We start from the raw sequence: 20,888 nt of genomic DNA, 5'->3' as shown, positions 1-20,888 counted from the left end.
ATGTTTGTAATGAAAATCAAAATAGGACATTAGCGTAATTTTGATGTTGAAATGATTTATTAGTGTGTTTTACCTTAGAATTTATGTATTTTATGCTAATGCTTCGGTGCTTCCTTACTTTCAATTGAGGGAAAAATAAAAACAGAAATCAACTGAATAGCTTGGTTAAAAATATATTTTTCCTTTTATTTGATGATTAAACTTTATTCAGTTGTAGTTGGTAAGCATTGTGTGATGTTGCATGGGGTAGGAGGTTTTCTGGTTTAAATTGATTGATTTTTTTTTTGGTGACTAATTGATTGATTTGATTTGATAAATTTTGACAAAATAAAATTATAATATATTAAAATCAAATGAATAAAATATAAAAACTTATCTGATTTGTTTATTAAATATTATATAAATAAAAGTCATACAGATTAGATATAAATTAGGCAAGTGTTAGATGAGTGTAATGTTTAAAATGTGTTCGATATGTAGATAGGACAACTCAATAAAATATACATATCTCATAGAAATTAAGTAATTAAAAAACCAATAGTAAATAAAAAAAATTAAGAATAAATACCCAATCCAATCTTGTGCTTTCTTTCAAAAGACTACTCGAATTTTAACAAATTATATCGTACTTTATAATACCAAAGTTGTTCAAAGAAGGTGAATTTGCATGGATTGATCAAGTGAAGCCAAATTAAAATTCGGGAGGAGCAGCTGTTGACATTCTACATTTTATTATTTTATAAATACTATTTAGTAGTCCTTTTCAGCTTTAGTCTACGCCTTTAGAGGTGTTACTGTCAGGGACTTATTCATGCCAGCTGAATGCATGAACCACATCATCACTTTGATTAAACAAATAATGTAACGGCCGCTGGGCAAATTCTTATTCTTACTAATAATGAGTCCCAAGTAGAGTAACGTAATTGCGCAAGGCAGTAATAATGAAGTACTAAACCATCTTGGTATTTTCACTATTTTGTAACCATAATTGAATCACCTCCTTGCTCCGTCACTACCAAGCATAATCATTCTTGTTTTTTGCTTTAGTACTAGTTTCCACTAATTATGTCCCCTTCTTAGCTGCCACTTATTATTAATTTATTATTATTAGTAATTAGTATTAGTATTAGCTAAGAATGGGAGGTTGCTTGGAGATATGGCAAGTGATGCTATTAGGCTATAAGCGCAAGTGGATCTCGTTTGTTGGGTTCACTGCAAAAGCTACAATGCACCAAGCACAATGACTTCTCAGTTCTCACCGTTCCTTGTATTCAGGAAAGAGGATTAGTAAAGTTGAAGGCCAGTTTTAGGCCTATTATATTTTGGGCCTACTAGCCGTGCTGGGAAGGGTGTCATTGTGACGTGCAAAGCCCAACTTGATAACCGAACTAAATATGTTCGAAAATTTGATCCAATCCAAACTTGATATCATATTTGTGTTTTTTTTAGATTGGATCCGAGTTGATCTGCAAATTCACATCCTCAAATAAGAGGCAAGCCTAGAGCATACGTAAAACTAAGACGCAAAGATAAGCATATTAAAAAATCAAGTTTTTAGAGAGAGAGAAAAATTTAACAAGTATTCATGATAAATATCTCACAATAGTTTTTATTTTGAAACTCTAAGTTGTAACAAGGATGAAGATCTCTATATATATAAGTTTACAGATAAGTCAAAAATCTGCACAACCTATAAAAATTGAACATGTGGTAGATAAGAAGGAATCTTATCTCCTGCCACATCATTACATAAGGACAAACAACTTTAAACAAACTATTAGGATCTAGACACGTGGAGGATAAGAATAACAACTCCATTACTTAGACACTCAAAACTAGAACTTTAGTAATGGGCCTATGCTCCAAACTTAGTGATGGACTCATGTTCCGAAATATCATCTATGTGTTCCATATGTAGAGCAAATATGGTCACATTTTCTTGATGAAAATAGTAATCACCAAGTCGTTCATAAGCAGTTAACGGCTCTTCAGTGCCATCATCAATTCATGCATCCACGTGTGTTGGGTTAGATAAAAGTGGATAAACTCTTGCATCTGCTTCTTCCTCATAATTGTAAGCACTCTGAGAAAGTGGTGGATTATCCCATGGGTTTGAGTCTTGAGCGAGTGATGGGGTTGGAAAAGAGATGGATCCAGTAAGAAAATTAGTCTATAATTGCCTTAACTCTAAGTCCTTCAATAATTCCTGAGAGCGTATAGATATCAAGGTTATTACAAAAAGTAAGATGTTTGGCAAAATTGTTGAGACAACTTTTTTCATCCATGGGCCGCATCTTTGAGTACCCTACTATGTTGATGTTGCATCTTGTATAGAGGGCTTTTTGCTTGTAATGGAACTATCTCCTTAGGACAAAAGAGCAATAGAATTTCTGCTTCTTTTTATGAGGGACATTTCATATTCCATGAGTTTTCAATGCATTGTAAAGTTTTCCTCGCCATGTTGGGATAGGGGCAAACATGGTAAGAAGTTGATCAAGGAGTGACACCGATAATTGCCTATCACAAAGCAGGTGATACATGACAAGAGCGAAAATAACTATGACACAGTCATATTGAGCAGAGAGTACCCATATGAACCATAACATTTCTTCTGGAATTGATCCCTTATTGATGGGGATGATGCAGTAGAAAAAATCGATATCAAAATATCGGTTCTTATCTGTGTAACAAGGAGGAGTTTGTATAACCAGTAAAACAGACATTGTTGGGCTAGGGTTTTCACTTCAATGGGATTTGTTGGCTTGGCTGAAAAAGGAAAGGGATCTGCTGGTCTCTTATAAAAATGATGGTCTTGAGCACCTGTCAACAAAACAAGTCCAACAGCTCTTGGGCATTGTGAACTATATCCTTGACTTTATTCCAGATGTGACTATGCACATAAATCAGCTATCAAGGATGCTAAAAAAGTAACCCCCACCTTGGGTCCTAAACAAACAGTAGCTATCAAGCACTTAAAAGAGGTAGCTCAAAACCCTCTCCATTAAAAATCTCTAGTAAAGGACAACGCATTCTACAAATTGATGCTAGCGATAATTACTGGGGAGCTGTTCTACTTTAAGAGATCAATGGAACAAGACACTACTGTGCACATGCCAGTGGACAATTCAAAAAATCAGAAAATATTACCATGCCACATACAAAGAGATTCTTGCAGTCAAAAGAGGGATAGAGAAATTCAGTTTTCATCTGAGTCCTTATCACTTTATCGTGAAAATGGACAATACATCATTTTTATCAATGTTGGATGCCAAAGGAAAGACACTTCCAGATTCACAACACTTAAAATGGAAAGATTGATTTTCTCACTATAAATTTACAGTTAAGCATATCAAGGAAAATCACAATATAATAGCTTATTATCTCTCTCATCCTAATAAAGAACCTCCATAAAAAATTCTCCATCTTTTAACAATGAACACCATCAATCCACCAACATTTTCTCTTCCAGATTGTCCTCAAGACCATTATTTTTATAAGAGACCAGCAGAGCCCTTTCCTTTCCAACACTAGAAAATCCCATGGATATGATTAGCCTCATGGAAGATTGTTAAATTTCTCTCCCTCTCTGAAAACTTTATCTTTGCGTATTAGTTTCACGTATGCTCTAGACTTGCCTCTTATTTGAGGGTCCTGCCTATCAGAAAAACTATAAAAAAAAAAGTAGAGTAAGAATCTGAATTATTAGCACAATAGAGAATAACTAGAAATTTTGATACTAGATAGTAGTACCAAATTTAAACCACACATTAGAAAAGAAAGAGGATTTTCTAATAATATCTAAATATTTTTAAAATAAAATTAATACAAGAAATGCATAACTGAAGAAATTCTCAGAACACAAAAATGTTAGATATTAGACAGAACTCAACAGAACTAGAAGTGATGCAAAACAACGACCACAAGCAGAACAACGACAAGTAAGCGAGGAGAAAGCTTGCAACAAGGATGCGAGGAGGCGAGCGTCGAGCGGTGTGACGAGGAGGTGAGCGATGAGAACAGAGACGACAAGGCAAGGATGGACGAGGCAAAGAGGAACAACGGTGAAGTAGCACACGAGGAAGAGAGGAGTGATAGGGCCAATAACACACAGAAAAATCGGTCAAACGCAAAGGGCCAGTGATGAAAAGTGCCTAACGTGGCGGCGCAGAGCATTGACGCGGTGATTGGTTGTCTGAGAAGAAGGAGTCTGGGAGAGGGGGTGAGAGGGAGGCTCTGGCGCCGAAAGAGGAGAAGAAGATTTTTAGGTTTAGATTTGTGAAAGTTAAGTATATATATTATTTATTATTATTGGTTGTGAATCTGCGGATATAAATATAGCATACGCAATCTGATTTTATTAGAGTGCGGATCGCATTATATCTACAAATTACGGATCAAATACAGATAAATACCACAAATATGCAAATCTTATCCAATTCATGTTCACTTCTAAAACTAGATGGATATGAAATGAAATGAGTATACTTACTTGCGTATCTTTGTAACATACTTGTAGTAACAGGCAAATAGTAATAGACTTTAATTGTTATGTAACGTCATTGTATAATTCTTTTAGATGATATCTAATTAAATGTTGTTATGTAAAAGTTAATTAGCAGAATCTAATTATATTGACATAAATAATGTCTAGAAAAATCAAATTTTGAGACATACAAGCACATAAAAGATTGATAATATTTGGTATAGACTCGATGAAGAATAAGAATAATAAAGGTTCATACACCTAAAATGGGTTCTCATTTTATATATCATTTGAGGTAAGCAATGAGTTGCAATTCTTCTAGAGATAGAGCAGGTGGTGGATGGCGATGTTTATTTAGCTTTAGCATGTGAAAGGGGTGTTAGTTGTTAATTGAGTAGCTTAAGAGCATTGGATGCCAAGTAAACAAAGCAACCCAAGGGAAAATGTGTATGTATGCAATAATGCATGTTCTAAAATGATTAGGACATAATTTTGGTTGTGTATGATGAATTGATAATTGATAAAGACTTAAGGTTGAAATCTTTTTTTTAGACCTGAGGTTGAAACCATAAGTCAAGTCTACCATAGCAAACTTCATCACCATGCTGGGCTTTGGGCCCATTTATGCACTGGCACAACCGTCGTTTGAAGTAAAATGAGACACGGTTCAATTTCTGCATGGTCAACTCAAATGTGTCTGTGTGTGTCCCATGTAATATTGTAATGTTACTAGGTCCATGTTACTATGTTAGTTGAACCAATGATGTTGGGAGGGATCCGGTGGTCTGTGTATTTTGTGGAAAGATAATGTGAATATTAATGTTTACTCTTGGTGTGATAATTATATTAAAACTAAAATTAGAGATAGCAAAGGCAATGTTTGGACTTGTAACTTTTTGTATGGTAATCCTATCTTTAGGAATAGAAAGAGGCTGTGGAAAATACTAACTGAGAGTAATATTAATCCAGAGGAACCACAAGCCTATTTAGGTGATTTCAATGATATTCTTTCACAAGAAGAAAAGATTGGGCTGCACCCTAAACCAAAAGAACAGGTGGAAGAGTTTAAAAATTTTGTTAACACTAACCGTTTAATGGACCTTGATCTAAAGGGAAATAAATTCACTTGGTTTAGTAATCCTAGAGGTGGCTTTATAACTCTGAGTTCACAGAAGATAAGCAACATAGCATAGCACAGATTAGGGATAAGATTAGTAAGCTGTGGATGCAAGAAGAGAAATATTGGGGCGCAAGATCTAGACTTAAATGGCTTAAGTGGGGCGACAAAAACACATCTTTCTTTCACGCCACAACTATTCATAGAAGAGATAAGAATAGAATTGATAGAATTAAGAATGAAGAAGGGCAATGGATTCAAGGAGATACTGAGATTTTGAGATTAGCAGAGGATTATTTTTTAAGATTATTCAAAGCCTCTGATAAGGTGAATATGAGAGAATGCATCAAGAAAATTCCTAAAAGAGTTACAGATGAGATGAATAAATGCCTTATGGAAGATATAAGCGATGAGGAAATTAAGAAAGCTGTTTTCAGTATGGGTGGTATGAAAGCACCAGGTCCGGATGGCCTCAATGGTAGGTTTTATCAAAAGCATTGGGATATTATTAAGAGGGATGTTTGTGAAGTAGTGAGGAATTTTTTTGTTGATGGAGTCATGCCGGATGATATTAGTGAAACCACACTTGTTTTAATTCCTAAAATTAAGAATCCTGAAAACCTAAATCACGTCAGACCTATTAGCTGTTGTAACTTTATTTATAAAATTATTTCCAGGATTTTAGTATTAAGATTGAGAGGTTTTTTAGGGAATATTGTATCTCCGATACAAAGTGCTTTTGTAGGGGGAAGACTTATTCAGGATAACATTATTATAGTACAAGAGGCTTTTAATAAAATAGATAGGAAAGGAAAAAATGCTGTCGATATGCTAGCCATTAAACTAGATATGAATAAGGCTTATGATAGACTTGAATGGTGCTTTTTGGAAGAGGTGCTCAAAGCTTTTGGTTTTGATGTGAAATGGATTAAGTTGGTAATGAGTTGTGTGAGGAGTGCAAACTATAGGATTAAAATTAATGGAAATTTATCAAAAAGGATAGTCCCACAAAGAGGTTTAAGACAGGGAGATCCTTTATCTCCCTATCTGTTTATTATTGCTGCAGAAGTGTTTACTATTTTGATGAATGAGGCCCAGAACAAGAATATTATCTCAGGAATAAAATTAGCTTCTAATGCTCCTTCATTAACGCATTTATTTTTTGCAGATGACTGTATTATTTTTGCAGAGGCTAATGAAGAGGAGGTATACCAGATTATTCAAATCCTTAATTGTTATACAGAAGCCTCGGGCCAGAAGATAAATCTTTAGAAGTCAGAAATTTCTTTTGGCAATGCTATCCTAATCCAAACAAGGGTAAATATAGAAGAAATTTTAGGAATTTCAGCTTGAAAAAATCCGAAAAAATACCTTGGCTTACCAGCAAAATGGGGAAGATCTAAAAATCGAGCGTTAGCATGGATAGAGGAGAGAATAGATAATAAAATTGAGGGTTGGAAAGAAAACCTTCTGAATCAGGCAGGAAAAGAGGTGCTAATTAAGGCAGTAATACAGGCAATACCGTCATATGCTATGAGCGTAGTAAAGTTTCCAAAGAATTTCTGTAATCGACTGAGTGCTAAAATTGCTAGGTTTTGGTGGTCAAGTCAAGGAAAAGGAAGGGGTATACACTGGAAAAGTTGAGAAAAAATAACAGCAGAAAAACTTGATGGAGGATTAGGCTTCAAGGACTTGGAGGTACATAATTTAGCTTATTTGGCTAAGCAAGCTTGGAGAATTATCAATAATCCGGATGCAACTTGGGTAAAAATTCTCAAAGCTCTTTATTTTCCGAATGGCAATTTTTGGGAAGCTAAGAGGAGCAAGGAGGCTTCGTGGATTTGGAATAGTATTTTGGAAGGGAGAGACTTTTTGAGAAGGAAAGGTTGCTGGAGCATTGGAGATGGATCAGAGGTGAATGTATGGGCTGAGAATTGGATAGAAGGTTGTGGGAGATTAGAACTCCCAGTTGGAGAAAGAAACATAAAGGTGAAGGAACTCCTGACAGATGGAGAGGGTTGGAATGTGAGAAAAATTCAGAACATCTTTCCGAATCAGGTTGGCGAGAGAATCATGAAGACACCAATAAGCGTAATAAATAAGCATGATAGTCTGATCTGGCCATATAAGGCAAATGGAGAATATACGGTGAAAACGGGGTATCATCTAGCAAGGGCAGAGAAGATAACTCAAGCTCGAAACCAGGCATCATCAAGTACGGATCTGAAGGAGTTATGGAAGACAATTTGGGGAATGCATATTCCCCAAAAATTGAAAATGTTCCTTTGGAAGGCTTGTCATAATATTTTGGCTGTGAATTATAATCTATTTATAAGGAAAATTGTAAAAAATCCTACCTGTAGCATTTGTCAAGAGGCAGAGGAGACAGTGGAACATGCATTATTACTATGCCCATGGACTAGAGCAGTGTGGTTTGGATCCCAGATTCAATGTTTACCTACCCCTAATAATGTCACATCTTTCGCGAAGTGGTTACTAGCAATAGTCAATAGATTGAAGGCTGAAGATGGGTATAGAATACAGAGTAGGATCAACAGTTTGGCATTCATAAGTTGGTCTATTTGGAAAGCTAGGAATTCCTTTATATTTCAGCATAAAAAGCTCAGCCCAAAAACAACAATCATTATGGCGACCAGCAAAGAAGCAGAATTCAGACAATCAACAGAGCAGGAAGAAAAAGTAAAAGAAGTAGTAAATAACAGACACAGGAAACAAATTACCTGGAGACCACCGCCAGATGGTTGGACGAAGATTAGCATTGATGCATCCTTTGATAAAGAAACTGGTCAAGCAGCATCGGCAGCAGTGATAAGAAACTGTGATGGTAAGGTTCTGTCTGGATCTACAACGAACTTCAAAACAATATCTCCAGTAGCTGCTGAAGCTCATGCCATGAGGGACGCCCTGATTCTTTCTAAAAATCTGCAATTAGGAAAATGTTTAATTGAGACAGATAGTTTAGTACTAGTCCAAACAATTAAATCAAGAAGCAAACTTTGGGAGATTGATGCAGTGTTAAATGACATATTCGAACTGATGAACAATCAGCCAGAAGTTGGTTTAACCTGGACCCCAAGGGAGGGTAATGAGCTGGCACATAAAGTGGCAGAAATGGCTTCTTCAAGAGCTTTAGGGCGACAATGGTGTGTAAGGCCTCCAAAGGAGTTAGCTAGAATCATCAAAAGAGATGAAAGGGAAACTGCTAGTATCAAAAGGAAGATCTCACAGGCCTAACGCAATACCCAAATGGAATTCAGAGCTCCGGAGGAGATCAGAGATTGATAAATGAATAGTAAGAAGACCGCCGGTGATGCATGGCTGCGGCTTTGAGTGCTTTTCCTCTTTCCTCTGTGGCTGACCTTCGTGCGGAGGAAATGCTGTCTGTCAGAGAGACCTATTCGGACTTGACCCAATTGCACCCTTGCTTGATCCAAAATTATTAAGTAATGGAAGAAGGAGCTTCGAATTTGTTCGTTGCAACAAGAAATGATAACAATCATAAATGGAGCATCTTCCTACAAATTGCAAGCCGTTGAAGGGAAGAGGTATTAGTTAGGATCTTGGGTCGGGTGGGTCGGGGTTTGGGTAGGGTTTTTTGGGCTTAGCCCAAGACCAAAAAAAAAAAAAAGATAGTCGAGTGCACCACTTAAGCAAGTGTCAGTGGTTCGAATAATCGAATCTCACCGTTTAAAATTTGAAAGCTAATTGATTTTTTCGATCTTATTTACTAATAAGAAATTTTGAGAAATAAAATCATTTTCTCCTTTTATTTTCTTTAGCTGTCTAGCACCAATAAAAATGATTAATTTTGTCAAATCATTGAAACGTTCTTTTCAACATTTTTTTTCCTTGGGTGATTGAATTTAAGAATTTTATGCAAATTAAAAATACTTAATAATACCTCACATTTATTTACTATAATATACAAAAAAGTATGATGTTAAAATTTTACTTATATTCATAAAAACAATAATAGAATAAAATTTAACACACTGTTCACATAAAAATATTTGATAAAAATATCTAAAATGATTTAATATTTAAATAATTATTTTTTTTAAAATTTGGTAGATAACTATAGGTTATCCTCACATAAAAACTTGAGGCTGAAATAAAAAATAAAAAATTGATGGCAATAGAAGAATATCTTCTTTATCTTGAGAGGTTGTTAATTAATTAATGCATATAGACCCATCACATGTCTCTTTCACACACACACACACACACCCACCCTTTGTCACTGTTCAACTTTTGTTCATGTGGGCCTCCTTATGGTTTTGATCCAATCTCATGAACAGCCACCACCACCACCGTCTTGAGGACCCTCTTCACTTGGGACACATGCTTTGGAACTTACCACCCTAAACTAGTACACTCTACTCTACTCTCTATAGCTATTAGGTAAAGTAAAATAATAAATTAAAGGAGAGAGGAAATGATTGATGACATTGGTTGTGAACCCCTTCCCTTGTTTGTTTTAATTTGTGCCAGCTAATCTCATTTACCCCATTAAACTTTTTTTTCCCCCATAAAGTTTGTTTCTTTTTGTGTTCTTTTGAATCTCAATTATGTAACTCCTTTGGCTTTTATGATCTTCTATTATTATATTTAGAAGTCTATGTCTATGTCTATCTCTAACTGCTGCATGTAGTTAATTTTCATTAAGGAAAGTTAATTGTTCTTTGGAAGTGTGATAATACAGGTGGGGGTTGATCTAGAACTCCTGAACTTTTCAGGAACAATAATAATAATAACAATAATAATAACATTGGCTTTTTATGATTTTAGGAGCTTCCTCAAAGTACAACAACAATAAGACAAATGATGCTGTTAAGTGAAAGGTGAAGAAGCAGAATAAAAAAGAAAAAAACTGGAAGTTGAAAGGGTGAGAATGAGAATCAGTGCCTCTCTTCACTCTTACTCTCTCTCTCTATCTCTCTCATATGCACATGTTCCTTTACTCATCATTTGCTTCATCTTTGTTTTTCTAGTCTTCTTTTTTGTCCCATTGTGAGCATATCTTTATTTTATTCTTGTTAATTTTTCATTCTATCATGTTCTTTCCATTGAGATCCCCAAATGATTTGTTTCCCCCCATTGCAGGAACATGCACTAGTGATAATTTGTTGTAGATGCAGCCATAGTTGAAGATTAAGGTAAGCTGTAAATCCCTTTTGTCCTTTTAAATCAAGATTAATTAAAGATGGATTCTTTCTTTTTCAATTATTGGTATTGATTGATTTGCTAAAACCCTTGCTGTTCCTTCGATTTGGTGTTATAGTGAGTTGTCCTTGTGTTGGACTTTTGGCTGCTTGTAATTATTGCTCAGTCTTTTCTTGATTTGTTCTGGTTTTCTCTCTTTTTGTAAGTAGATGGGAGAGACAGCGTCGGCGGCGGCGAATCATGCTTTGCAAGTTTCTGTTTCTTTTGGTAGATTTGATAATGATTCCTTGTCTTGGGAGAGATGGTCTGCATTCTCACCAAACAAGTACTTGGAAGAAGTTGAGAAGTGCGCAACTCCCGGATCGGTTGCCCAGAAGAAGGCTTACTTTGAAGCTCATTACAAGAACATTGCGGCCCGGAAAGCCGAATTGTTGGCCCAAGGGAGGCAATTGGAGAAGGATCCTTTCGGATCGCCACATCGGAATGGCGAAGATCTAAGTTGTGATACTTGTGGGGATGATGCTGGTTTTGATGTGTCCAACAATACCCAAGGTTCCATTGATGAGGTCAAGCAAGAATCTAGTTTAGTTTGTGGAGGAATTAGGACCGAACTTGATCATTTGGAGGATGATGTTGTGGTTTCAAGAGATCATCAGAGTCCATCAATTGAAGGAGAGAACCAAGAAATGGAAGGCAAATCAGATAGTTTCCAGAAAGATAAGCCTGAAGAAGTGGTCAGTGTGGAGCAAGAAGGAAATTCTAGCATCGAAGCCGAAAATGTGAAGGAAATTTCACATAATGTGGACTATGAGACCGAAGAGGCTTCAGAAGTTGAAGCAAAAGATGTGAAATTAGATTATCCTAAAGTATCTGAAAAGGTATGTTTTAATTCATGTATCCATCAAATTCTTTATTATTTTTGCTTATTTGGTTACCCAGCTTTCCTGTTTTTGGACATCTAGTTTGGACTGGTTAATCCTGTGAACAAGGAAAGCAGTGCTGCAAAGTTGAAGCAGAAATCGGCACCGGTTTCATCTAAAGCATCCCAAATCTCCACACCAAGAGGTTCAAGACCCACATCAACTCCATCCCAAATTTCAACACCAAGAAGTTCAAGGCCTTCATCGACTCCATCGCAAATTTCAACACCAAGAAGTTCAACTCCAAAGCGTGCTTCAACTCCTACAAAAACACCAGCATCCGCTACTTCAGCTAAAAGGGGAAACTCACCATCTTTCTCTGGGAAAAAAGCTACTTCCCCTGGGGAACCAAAAAAAGTTCCTAACAAATCTTTGCACATGTCCCTCAGTTTGGGTCCAAGCAAACCTGATCCAACTCCAGCTCCAGTTCCTAATAGCACAATGAGGAAATCTTTGATAATGGAGAAAATGGGAGACAAGGACATAGTCAAACGGGCATTTAAGACTTTCCAGAATAGTTTCAGCCAGTCAAAATCTTTTGGCGAGGACAAATTTTTGGTGAAAAAACAGGTATTTTAGAAAAGACATTATTAAGGATAACTGTATATTGTTTATAAGTTATCATGTTTTCATGTAGTGAACTGAAAATGTTTTCCTATTATTTCTCGGGCAGATTTCTTCTATGGGGACAGAGCAAAAGGCTCCAACATCCCTAGCTTTGCGGAAAGAAAATGGAAAGTAAGTTTTTGAATCGGCATTCTTAGTGTTTGGCTATGTTTATTATGTTACTAGTTCATGAGCATCTTTTACTTGTTAAAATGATAAGAGTAGAATAGCCATAAGTACCGGATTAGGGAACTACATTTATAACCACTAAAGGAGGAGTTCATTTAGTGAATAGAGGTAACTTAAGCAATTATTCATGTAAAGTAATTCATCCTTTTTGTTTGTTTTAGTGAATAAAGGTAACTTAAGAAAGTTGGAATGGAGCCATATGATAGTGCTGTAAAAACCGTCTTTGTTTTGCGTTAAGTTGGAACTTCCTGCTAATGATTATCAACTTTTATTTCACCCCATCACCTTAACTGCATCTAATTGCCTATGGAGTTTCTTTTTTGTTACACAAAAACAAAGATATAAGCTTGCCATGTTTACAAGTTCCCCTTTTGGAAATGGAATGTGAGAATAAGGAAAATCAAAGCAATAGCCGGGGAATCATTGAAAGTAGGTGAGGGAGGGAATGTTTTTCTATATATAAGGAACTTGATTGACATCATCAGTGCACATTCAGCAAGATTGTCCACTACTGTCCCTTGTTCATTTCTTTCTTAGTGAAATATATACCAATATACCATGAATTATTTTCATGGAAAATATTAGTTTGGTTTCCTATCTGCTGACCTGCTTGAGTTTATTGTTAAATAGGGACACAAAGGTTCAAAATATGGATAAAAGAAGTGGAAATGCTGTCCGAACTTCCTTGGGCCTAAAGAGCGACATCAAAGCTGAGAAGGGAAAAGAGGTATGGACTGACTCTTGATGCATGTTTCCAGAATACAGAAATCTGGTTAGATTTGAAACTACGCATCATTCGTACTGACCGAAATGCTCCTTCGTCTTTTGTTCTTAATTAGTCTCCGAGAAAAATAGAGGAAAAACCAAATGCAAAAGAGGTAGAACGAACTCGTCTTCAATTGAAATCGAAGGTACTCTCGGTCTTTACTACTTCCCTGCACATGCCATCATCATTAAATTCTTCTGCAAATATTTATATTGCATTAGAGATAATTATTTATGTGTTTAATTGTTAAATGTGTGTATATAAATTGAATCCAGTAGCTAGATTTTACTTTATTATATATAATAGATAATAGATATGATCCTAAGTTAAGAGCTCGTTCTTGCTATTGTCATCTATTTATATGTTTAGCTTATATTGCATGTCTTAAAAGCTGTCTTCCTTTATAAACACAGGAGGAAAAGGTAAAACATAATTTCAAAGCCACACCCCAGCCAGCTTTTCACCGGGGTCCAAAGGTTTCAAAAAGTTATCAAGAAAAGGTACGCACTTTTACATTTCTATCCTTGCCAGTCGCCACATCAACAAGCAGGGTGAAAATTAATTATGGCCAACTTTCTTACATATGAAAGAAACAAGTTTCTTGTCATTTATCTACCAATTTTGCCTTTGTTCTTAATGATTAAACTTGATTTTTAATTGAGGTTAGTCAAAACTTATGTACCACACAACTTGTTAACTGTCATCTGGTGATCGTTCGTTGGCTAATGGCTAGTTAGGGAGCACCGGTGGGACCTCGCTGTCTTATTTTGCCTAAACAATTAAGCCCAAGATATTATGATGAAATTTCATGTAGTCCATATTCATGCATCATTTTGAGGATTACATTATTTGTGTGAATTATGTGCTGGTTGATCCATTATTCACCACTAATTGCAAATGCAAAATCTAAGGAGCATTGAATTAAGCTTCTAGTTTAATTTTCTTATACATAATCTTTGAAACTTAATATTGTGTTCCATTCTAAGGTGGTTTTCATTACTTTATTATGTTCCTTTACATAAACTTTGATGCATATATAGGGTAACTTATGCTAAACACCCTCAAGTTTAGCCCATATTACACTCCATGGGATGTTAGTATAATTTTACCCTAATATTTTTTATTCTTATATGTGGAATTTTTTGAGTGGTTTTTCTAAATCTAATTGTGCTAAAAATAATCAGAGATCTCCAAAAACATCAATACAGTGCTATACCAATATGCACAAATGGACCAAAATACCCACAAGCAAAAATTATGGAAAAAATAAAACATAGGAAAGGATGAAAAGCTTTGACATAGGAGCTATATTCTCATTAATTTATGCACTATTACATCAATTCAACTCCTCCTTAAAATTTCTGTGCATAACTGTTAAATTTATCTTGTCTACTTTTATGCAGGGGAATGTAAAGATTGAGAAAGTGCGGTAGCACCTTAAAAGGGTCAGAAAGAAAAAGGAGAAAAAGAAGAAATTAAATACATCAAAAGGGGAGGTTAATTAGATCCATATTCAGAAGAAATGTTTATTGCAACTTAATCTGTAAGATTTTAGTTTAGTGTGCAAAAATTGGAGGAGTTATTATCTAGTTTAGTATGCAATTGTAGGAGCTTATGAACAGAACAATGTTTAGTAGGATGAAGGAGTGAAGCATCAAATTATGGATAATAAAGTTTGTTTTACGCCCTTCTTAGGCAGTATATGATAAAATAATATTGTATGATATAGTGTCTGTAATTTAAGAAAATATAATATTTCTTATGATTAGTTGCATAATTCTTCTCCATCCATTCTATTAAACCATAAGCAAAGTTGATATGAACCCTATTAATCAAATACTAGATATTTTCCCTGTTAAGAGTGTGATTGGTTGTAGGGTCAAACCTACTGTAAAAAACCACCTAAGTATTAGGTAAATTCTTAATTTATGGTTAAAGAAAATCTCTGCTGCTTGGATTTGTAATTTTGTCATGTAGTTGTGTAATAATCTTTGCAACTTGCATGTACTTAAGTGCATGTTTTGTTGTCACAGGGAAGTGAATGCCACCTATTGCCAACTAAAAAAATTAAATAAATAAATAAAACTTGGTTAGAAATCATTATCTGTTGGGAGTTTCATTTTATGAATATTGATCTCTCACGCAATTAGTTTTTTGGGTTAAGGAGTATAGTTATGTCAAATGTTCTAATAATCTTGATTCATTCTTCTCTTGCCTAACAAGATTAAATAACTAAAATAATTATTGAATGACATAATTTCCTGTGGCTCTTTACGTCAACTATATATATTTTAAGTTCTAAGGTTTCTGCAATAGACTCATTCTCTTCTTCTGAGTTGTGTCAAGTCAGTTGTTCATCTTATTATTAATTAAGAGACATTATAAAAAAACCATTCCTTATAATATTTTACAAAAGAATCCAATAATGAGTAGTTAATGATATATACACCAAGAAATTAAATTGCTCAATGGCAATAATAACTAACTCTTCATAATTGACATTTAACACTGGAAAAAAATGGTACCAACCCCATAAACATGGTTTCAGTGTAGCATTGAATAGCAAACATTTTACCCAAATCTCTCTTATGATGCCATCATAATTTGTGTGCTGCCATTAAAGAATTTTGAATGAAACAACAAAACTCCAATCATTCAGAACTGTTTTTAGCCTCCTCAGCACTCAGCAGCATATTTTGAATCAGTTAGACCAATTTGGTAGGATCATGAACTAGCCATAAGAAGCTGCCTTGTGTGTCTTCCTCTTCTGCATATTTCGCGCAATCTCGATGCAAGCTTGATCAACCATCCCCATGAAATCCTTCACAATCACAAACAATTTTAGACTTTGTTCTGCACTCTCTCTTGAAGCTCCTCCTTGATAGTATTCTCTTGTTCTCTTGATAGCCTGCATTACCCTTGCTTGCTCCTCCCTCACAAATTTCAATTCCTCCTTAGAGTTCTGAACAAAATTATCCATCTCTTTGGCAAAATAGCCTCCTTCCCCATTCCCACATTGGGAAACTAGTTCTTGAATTTCGATGATTCGCGTGGAGACGGCAGAGATTGAAGCAACTAATGTGTTGTAGTCTATAACTGCTGCTTTCTTGACATTAGAAAACTCAGAACTAATCCCTCCTACAATTGGTAATCCTAATGTTATATATTCCCTTTCTCTTTGTTCATCTGAACCTGCATTCTTCTCATTGATTTCGAAGCTGTTAAGAGCAATGCGCTTGCCTTCGGACCGGACTACTTCTTCCACCACAAAATGAAGCAATGTGGTTTTTCCATCTGTGCTTTTGACATCAGAGAGTTTCCTCAGAGAAGCCAAATCGAAAGCTTGAGCATTACCTCTGGCTGTCCCTGCATTCATGCGATTTCCGGCCTTAAGCACTGCTTCTAGAAGCTTCACAAAGATTCTCTGGCTCCTAAGCTCTTTACACCCCAGTTCAAGAACCTGCAGAGACTCCTTGATTTCTAGAATCTCAGAACTGTAGTTCAACCTGAACAGCATGGCATTCAAGCGCTTAAAGGCCGAAGGAACGGATTTAAGGATGTGAAAGAGGAATGATTCAGCTGAAGCAAGAATTGCAGGGTCTCCTTTGTATTCTATGATAAGAGATTGCTCCTCCTGTGTTGGAGCAATTCTAACAAGCTTCTCAAGGCTATCTGCATTAAGCCCTCTACCATCAATCATTGCATCAATGATTTCGTCTCGCGAGATTGCCAGAGATTTCACAACAATAGCAATGTTCTGTGATTTTCTTGAGTCTAGAAGGAAAATTCTCGTCGACCCTGCTGCCTTATCGTTGCTCGGATTCTTTCCCTTAGGAGATCTCCGGTTTGCTGCAACATAGCCGAAGAGAGCCACCATAAGATCTTGATCAACCCTGAAGCATTACATGGAATGATGAGTACAAAAGTCTAAACCAGAGGAATCAAGAAAATGTATCTGGAATCTGGATTATTACCTGAATGAACCGCGATCAACATTGTCCCAAACCATGGAGTGATCAGCATTAGTATTCACCTTATCCCAATGCAAAGGCTTCAGCTTCACATTCTCAGTGCCTGATTCCACTGCACCTTTTCCCAAAGAGTTCATCCTCTTGCTGGTGGAGGTAACTACCATTTCAGTAGGAGTAGGTGGTGTTTTCTTTGATGATGATTTTCTTGCTGGAATTGGAGGAGGAGGAGGAGGAGGGATGAATGATTGATTTTGAGAGGGAATTCTTGTCATCTGATATGGCTCATCCACTTCTGGAACTATGTTCATGTGTGAGGTTGAAGATTTTCCTCTGAGAAGAGGGGTTTCTTGAATGGATTTAGATTTCTTGACATTATTTTCTTCTTCTTCTTCTTTGTTTCTGAGAATCTCCTTATGAAGATCCTTCTTGGATCTTTTCCCTTCAAGCTTTCTCCAATAAATCACATCCAAACCATCCTCATCAACAATTAGTCCCTTCACATTCCCTTCGATTTTCTCGAACGCGTTCCCTTGAGGCGCCACCGCCGGAGCATTGTTATTGGTTGTTACCTCCTCTCTCTTTCTTGCCTTTAAGCACATGTGGACTAAAAAGAAGAGAAAACCACAAACAACTATGGTGGTTGCAGCAGTTGCAGCTACAGCTTTAGCCACCTTACCACTTGATGATGAATTACTACTTCTTCTAGGTGCAGCCACCGGCGGCTGCAGCGAGGTTTGAGGCTCTTTCGGAGCCTCAGGCCTCTGCGTGGCCGCCGGTGGTGGAGCTGAAGTTTCATTAGGATAGAAAGTTTCAATGTTTTGAGGTGAAGTGGTTTGAGAATGGCATTTTGGTAATAAAAAACAAACAGAAAACACAAGAAGGGTCAGTAGAAGAAGAATCCTTGGTTGAAGAAGCATGAAATTCAAAGCCATGAAGAGAGCATAGAAGAGGAAATAATGAAGTTTTGTTTGTGACTAAAAACAAATCTAATGATTTTCATTTGGTAACTGCAAGATCTTTGTCTTATGTTATTGGTTTTGTTTGCTGACAGTTTCAAAAGATTTTGAAGCGGTTAGTTTTCTATTGTTTCCATGCAATTCATGGTGCCAACATGATATATCTAATTTCAAGAGTTTGAGTCATTCATTCATTCATTCATTATATTATCCATGCAGTTTCTGTTTCAGGGTTGATTTGGTAATTTTAATATGAACAGAGAGTTGGTGTTGGTTTGAGTCATAATTTGACATGCAAATGCAGCTAGGTGGAAAGTGACTTGTGCTTTACTTAGTCAAACTTCACATTATGTCACATATTATGAAATTCCCACTTTCATACATATTTATCATAATCATGATTCCAAGGAATATCTTAAACATTTCAATTTTTGTCACTTTAATGTATATTTTATATTATATAAAATATATATTAAAATATAAAATACACACTAAAATTATATAAAATAACATACATATTTATACATAAATATATAACAATTAATTTGATAACAGATACTTTTGTGCTCATTACATTGTTGGTTTACAAAATTGTTTTCCACTTGTAATACATACACATTAAATTCTTTTATGCCATTAACTTTTTGTACAGTGTTCCCAATTGGGACTAAGTTTGTTGTGTGCAGCTATTATAAACTAACAACCCCCCTTAAACTATGCATTGTGATTTGTGAAGGTATAAAATAAGAGGGGAAATGGGAACCAACTCCATTAAAGAATCTTTTTTTGAGAGGGTTAAGAAATTAGTTGTGAGCTGTGACTTTTGTGTTCCTGAATCTTGATGGGGGCCAACGTTGATTGTTGAGTAAAGTGGCTCACCAAATTGACTTTTTAATATTTAGGGCAATGCTGGCCAAATTAACATATATGGTGAAGTAGTTGAAAAAATGTAATTGTGGTTATTAATTGCTCCCTTAATTAATTCATATTCATATATGATTGAAAAAATATAGGTATCAATATATTATCCGTCAACTTATTACTAATAATAATTAATTATTATATTTTAAACACATATATAAAGAGGGGTAAAGTATATTTTTTATCCCTGAAGTTTAACAAAAATTTTAAAATTATTCTTAAGTTTTATTTTATTTCAATTTTGTCCTAAAAGTTTTCGATTTGCATCAAATATACCCCTACCGGCTAAATTTTCAAAAAAATTAAGACCAATCTAACAATAATGCATAAAAATTATGCTTGATTTGTTTGTGTTGATGGTTATTCTTATGAAATTGTTGTTGAATTGGTCTTAAATTTTTTGAAAAATTAGCCGTTAGGGGTATATTTGATGCAAATCAAAAATTTTTGAGACAAAATTAAAACAAAATAAAACTTAGGTGTATTTTTAAAACTTTTGTCAAACTTCAGAGACAAAAAGTATACTTTACCCTATAAAGAGACACATTTAGAAAATATATTTATAAAGACATTTTTATTAAACACAGCCATAAAAAAAATATTTTTATTAAATATATCCACAGAAATGTTATTAGTAACATAGTAGGATTGTATATGGTTTTCTTTCTATTTCCGCCTATTTCTATGATTTCTCTTTTGGCTTTTGATTTTAAAAAGTTTTTCTTGGGTTTTGATTTATGTTTATTATCGAATCAAACTTCATGTAAAATTAATAATTGAAAATTGTTAAATAATTTAATTAATTTAACTAAATTTTCATCTAATTAATTCTCAATTATTAATTTTATGTGAAGTTGACTTCATCTGAGTTTTCACCTTAATCAAACCCTTTTAATCCAAGCTTGGTTTCGGTTTGTCACTTAGCACTCTAGGTCACCTTTTGAGATCAAATTATATATAACCTAACTAACAACCGTGCATATTATTAAGTATTATTGTGTATATTGGTTTAAATTTTCTCCGAATTAAAGATTAAATATACATATTAATATATTATTGCTTGGAATAGTAATAACAACCTTTGTGTTTCTTTAATAAATCGAAGGGCCATGCATACTTCACCAGAAACGTTTAAAGTCAAAATGTTAAGTAGTCACTAGTCAGTTGTCTTATCATAATTATTGGCTAGATAGATTATATATTTGGATCTTAATTCGTAACATATTATCTAAGAGTATATTTTTAAAATATCATAAAAAATATTTTGTTAAAAAAATTTTAAAAATAAAAATTTTCACATTTTTTATATATTAAAGATATTAAAATTTTAAACAATTTCTATTATTATTTTCTTGAAGTGTATCACTGTATCCTAAGGATACAAAATAGCTAAATCTTATATATTTAACTATATTTTTAAATTCCTATAAATATAATTTATTTCATTTTAATTTTATTCCTATAAATTATATTTTTTGGCCTATTTCTGGTATTAAACATTTTGCCCCTAGCTACTTATAATTCAATGTTAGTAAAAAATAATTTATAAGAGAAAAAAAATTATATAGGGAATTTATAATGAAGTTTAAATTAATGCATTTTTTAAGTACTTATCAGTAAAAAAATAAAAACCAATATTAATGTGTGAAAATCTTAAATCAACCAAAATTAAAATGATTTACATTCATAGAGAGTCAAATATATGATATTTGGTACTGTTTCCTTCCATAAATGGTGATATTATGTATATAATTATATTAATTCACTTTTTTATA

General features: G+C 34.6%; 2 protein-coding genes across 6 annotated transcripts; one reads left to right on the top strand and one right to left on the bottom strand.

The window, feature by feature from the left end:
* The first annotated feature begins 9,883 nt into the window (after positions 1–9,883).
* On the top strand, positions 9,884–15,042 carry LOC107481274 (protein WVD2-like 7). 5 transcript variants are annotated; one of them, XM_016101523.3, is made up of 10 exons: positions 9,884–10,022; positions 10,410–10,506; positions 10,725–10,777; positions 10,994–11,662; positions 11,747–12,274; positions 12,378–12,442; positions 13,130–13,226; positions 13,339–13,410; positions 13,679–13,765; positions 14,669–15,042. In XM_016101523.3, the coding sequence occupies exons 4-10, from the start codon at positions 10,994–10,996 to the stop codon at positions 14,696–14,698; spliced, it is 1,548 nt and encodes a 515-aa protein (XP_015957009.1). In that variant the 5' UTR covers positions 9,884–10,022; positions 10,410–10,506; positions 10,725–10,777; the 3' UTR covers positions 14,699–15,042. The 5 variants fall into 5 exon arrangements, with proteins under 5 accessions (XP_015957009.1, XP_015957012.1, XP_015957008.1 ...); XM_016101526.2 differs by lacking the exon at positions 9,884–10,022 and adding an exon at positions 10,137–10,323 and having other exon boundaries at positions 10,991–11,662; XM_016101522.2 differs by lacking the exon at positions 9,884–10,022 and adding an exon at positions 10,138–10,323.
* Positions 15,043–15,726: 684 nt separating this feature from the next.
* On the bottom strand, positions 15,727–18,333 carry LOC107481275 (formin-like protein 4). The gene is made up of 2 exons (XM_016101527.3): positions 17,240–18,333; positions 15,727–17,158 (listed from the first exon to the last, which is right to left on the bottom strand). The coding sequence occupies exons 1-2, from the start codon at positions 18,166–18,168 to the stop codon at positions 15,997–15,999; spliced, it is 2,091 nt and encodes a 696-aa protein (XP_015957013.1). The 5' UTR covers positions 18,169–18,333; the 3' UTR covers positions 15,727–15,996.
* Positions 18,334–20,888: the final 2,555 nt, after the last annotated feature.

This window comes from Arachis duranensis, chromosome 3 (assembly GCF_000817695.3).
Source record: "Arachis duranensis cultivar V14167 chromosome 3, aradu.V14167.gnm2.J7QH, whole genome shotgun sequence".
In the NCBI taxonomy this organism is placed as follows: Eukaryota; Viridiplantae; Streptophyta; class Magnoliopsida; order Fabales; family Fabaceae; genus Arachis; species Arachis duranensis.
Note: the sequence above shows the minus strand (reverse complement) of the source record. Positions and strands in the feature narration are given on the sequence as shown.

Excerpts from the sequence above, each read along its gene's own strand:
- LOC107481274 (XM_016101523.3), top strand. The coding sequence starts at position 10,994 with ATGGGAGAGACAGCGTCGGCGGCGGCGAATCATGCTTTGCAAGTTTCT. Across the intron at positions 11,663-11,746 it reads ATCCTAAAGTATCTGAAAAG|TTTGGACTGGTTAATCCTGT; the intron begins GTATGTTTTAAT and ends TTGGACATCTAG. Across the intron at positions 13,227-13,338 it reads AAGCTGAGAAGGGAAAAGAG|TCTCCGAGAAAAATAGAGGA; the intron begins GTATGGACTGAC and ends GTTCTTAATTAG.
- LOC107481275 (XM_016101527.3), bottom strand. The coding sequence starts at position 18,168 with ATGGCTTTGAATTTCATGCTTCTTCAACCAAGGATTCTTCTTCTACTG. Across the intron at positions 17,159-17,239 it reads GTTGATCGCGGTTCATTCAG|GGTTGATCAAGATCTTATGG; the intron begins GTAATAATCCAG and ends GTAATGCTTCAG.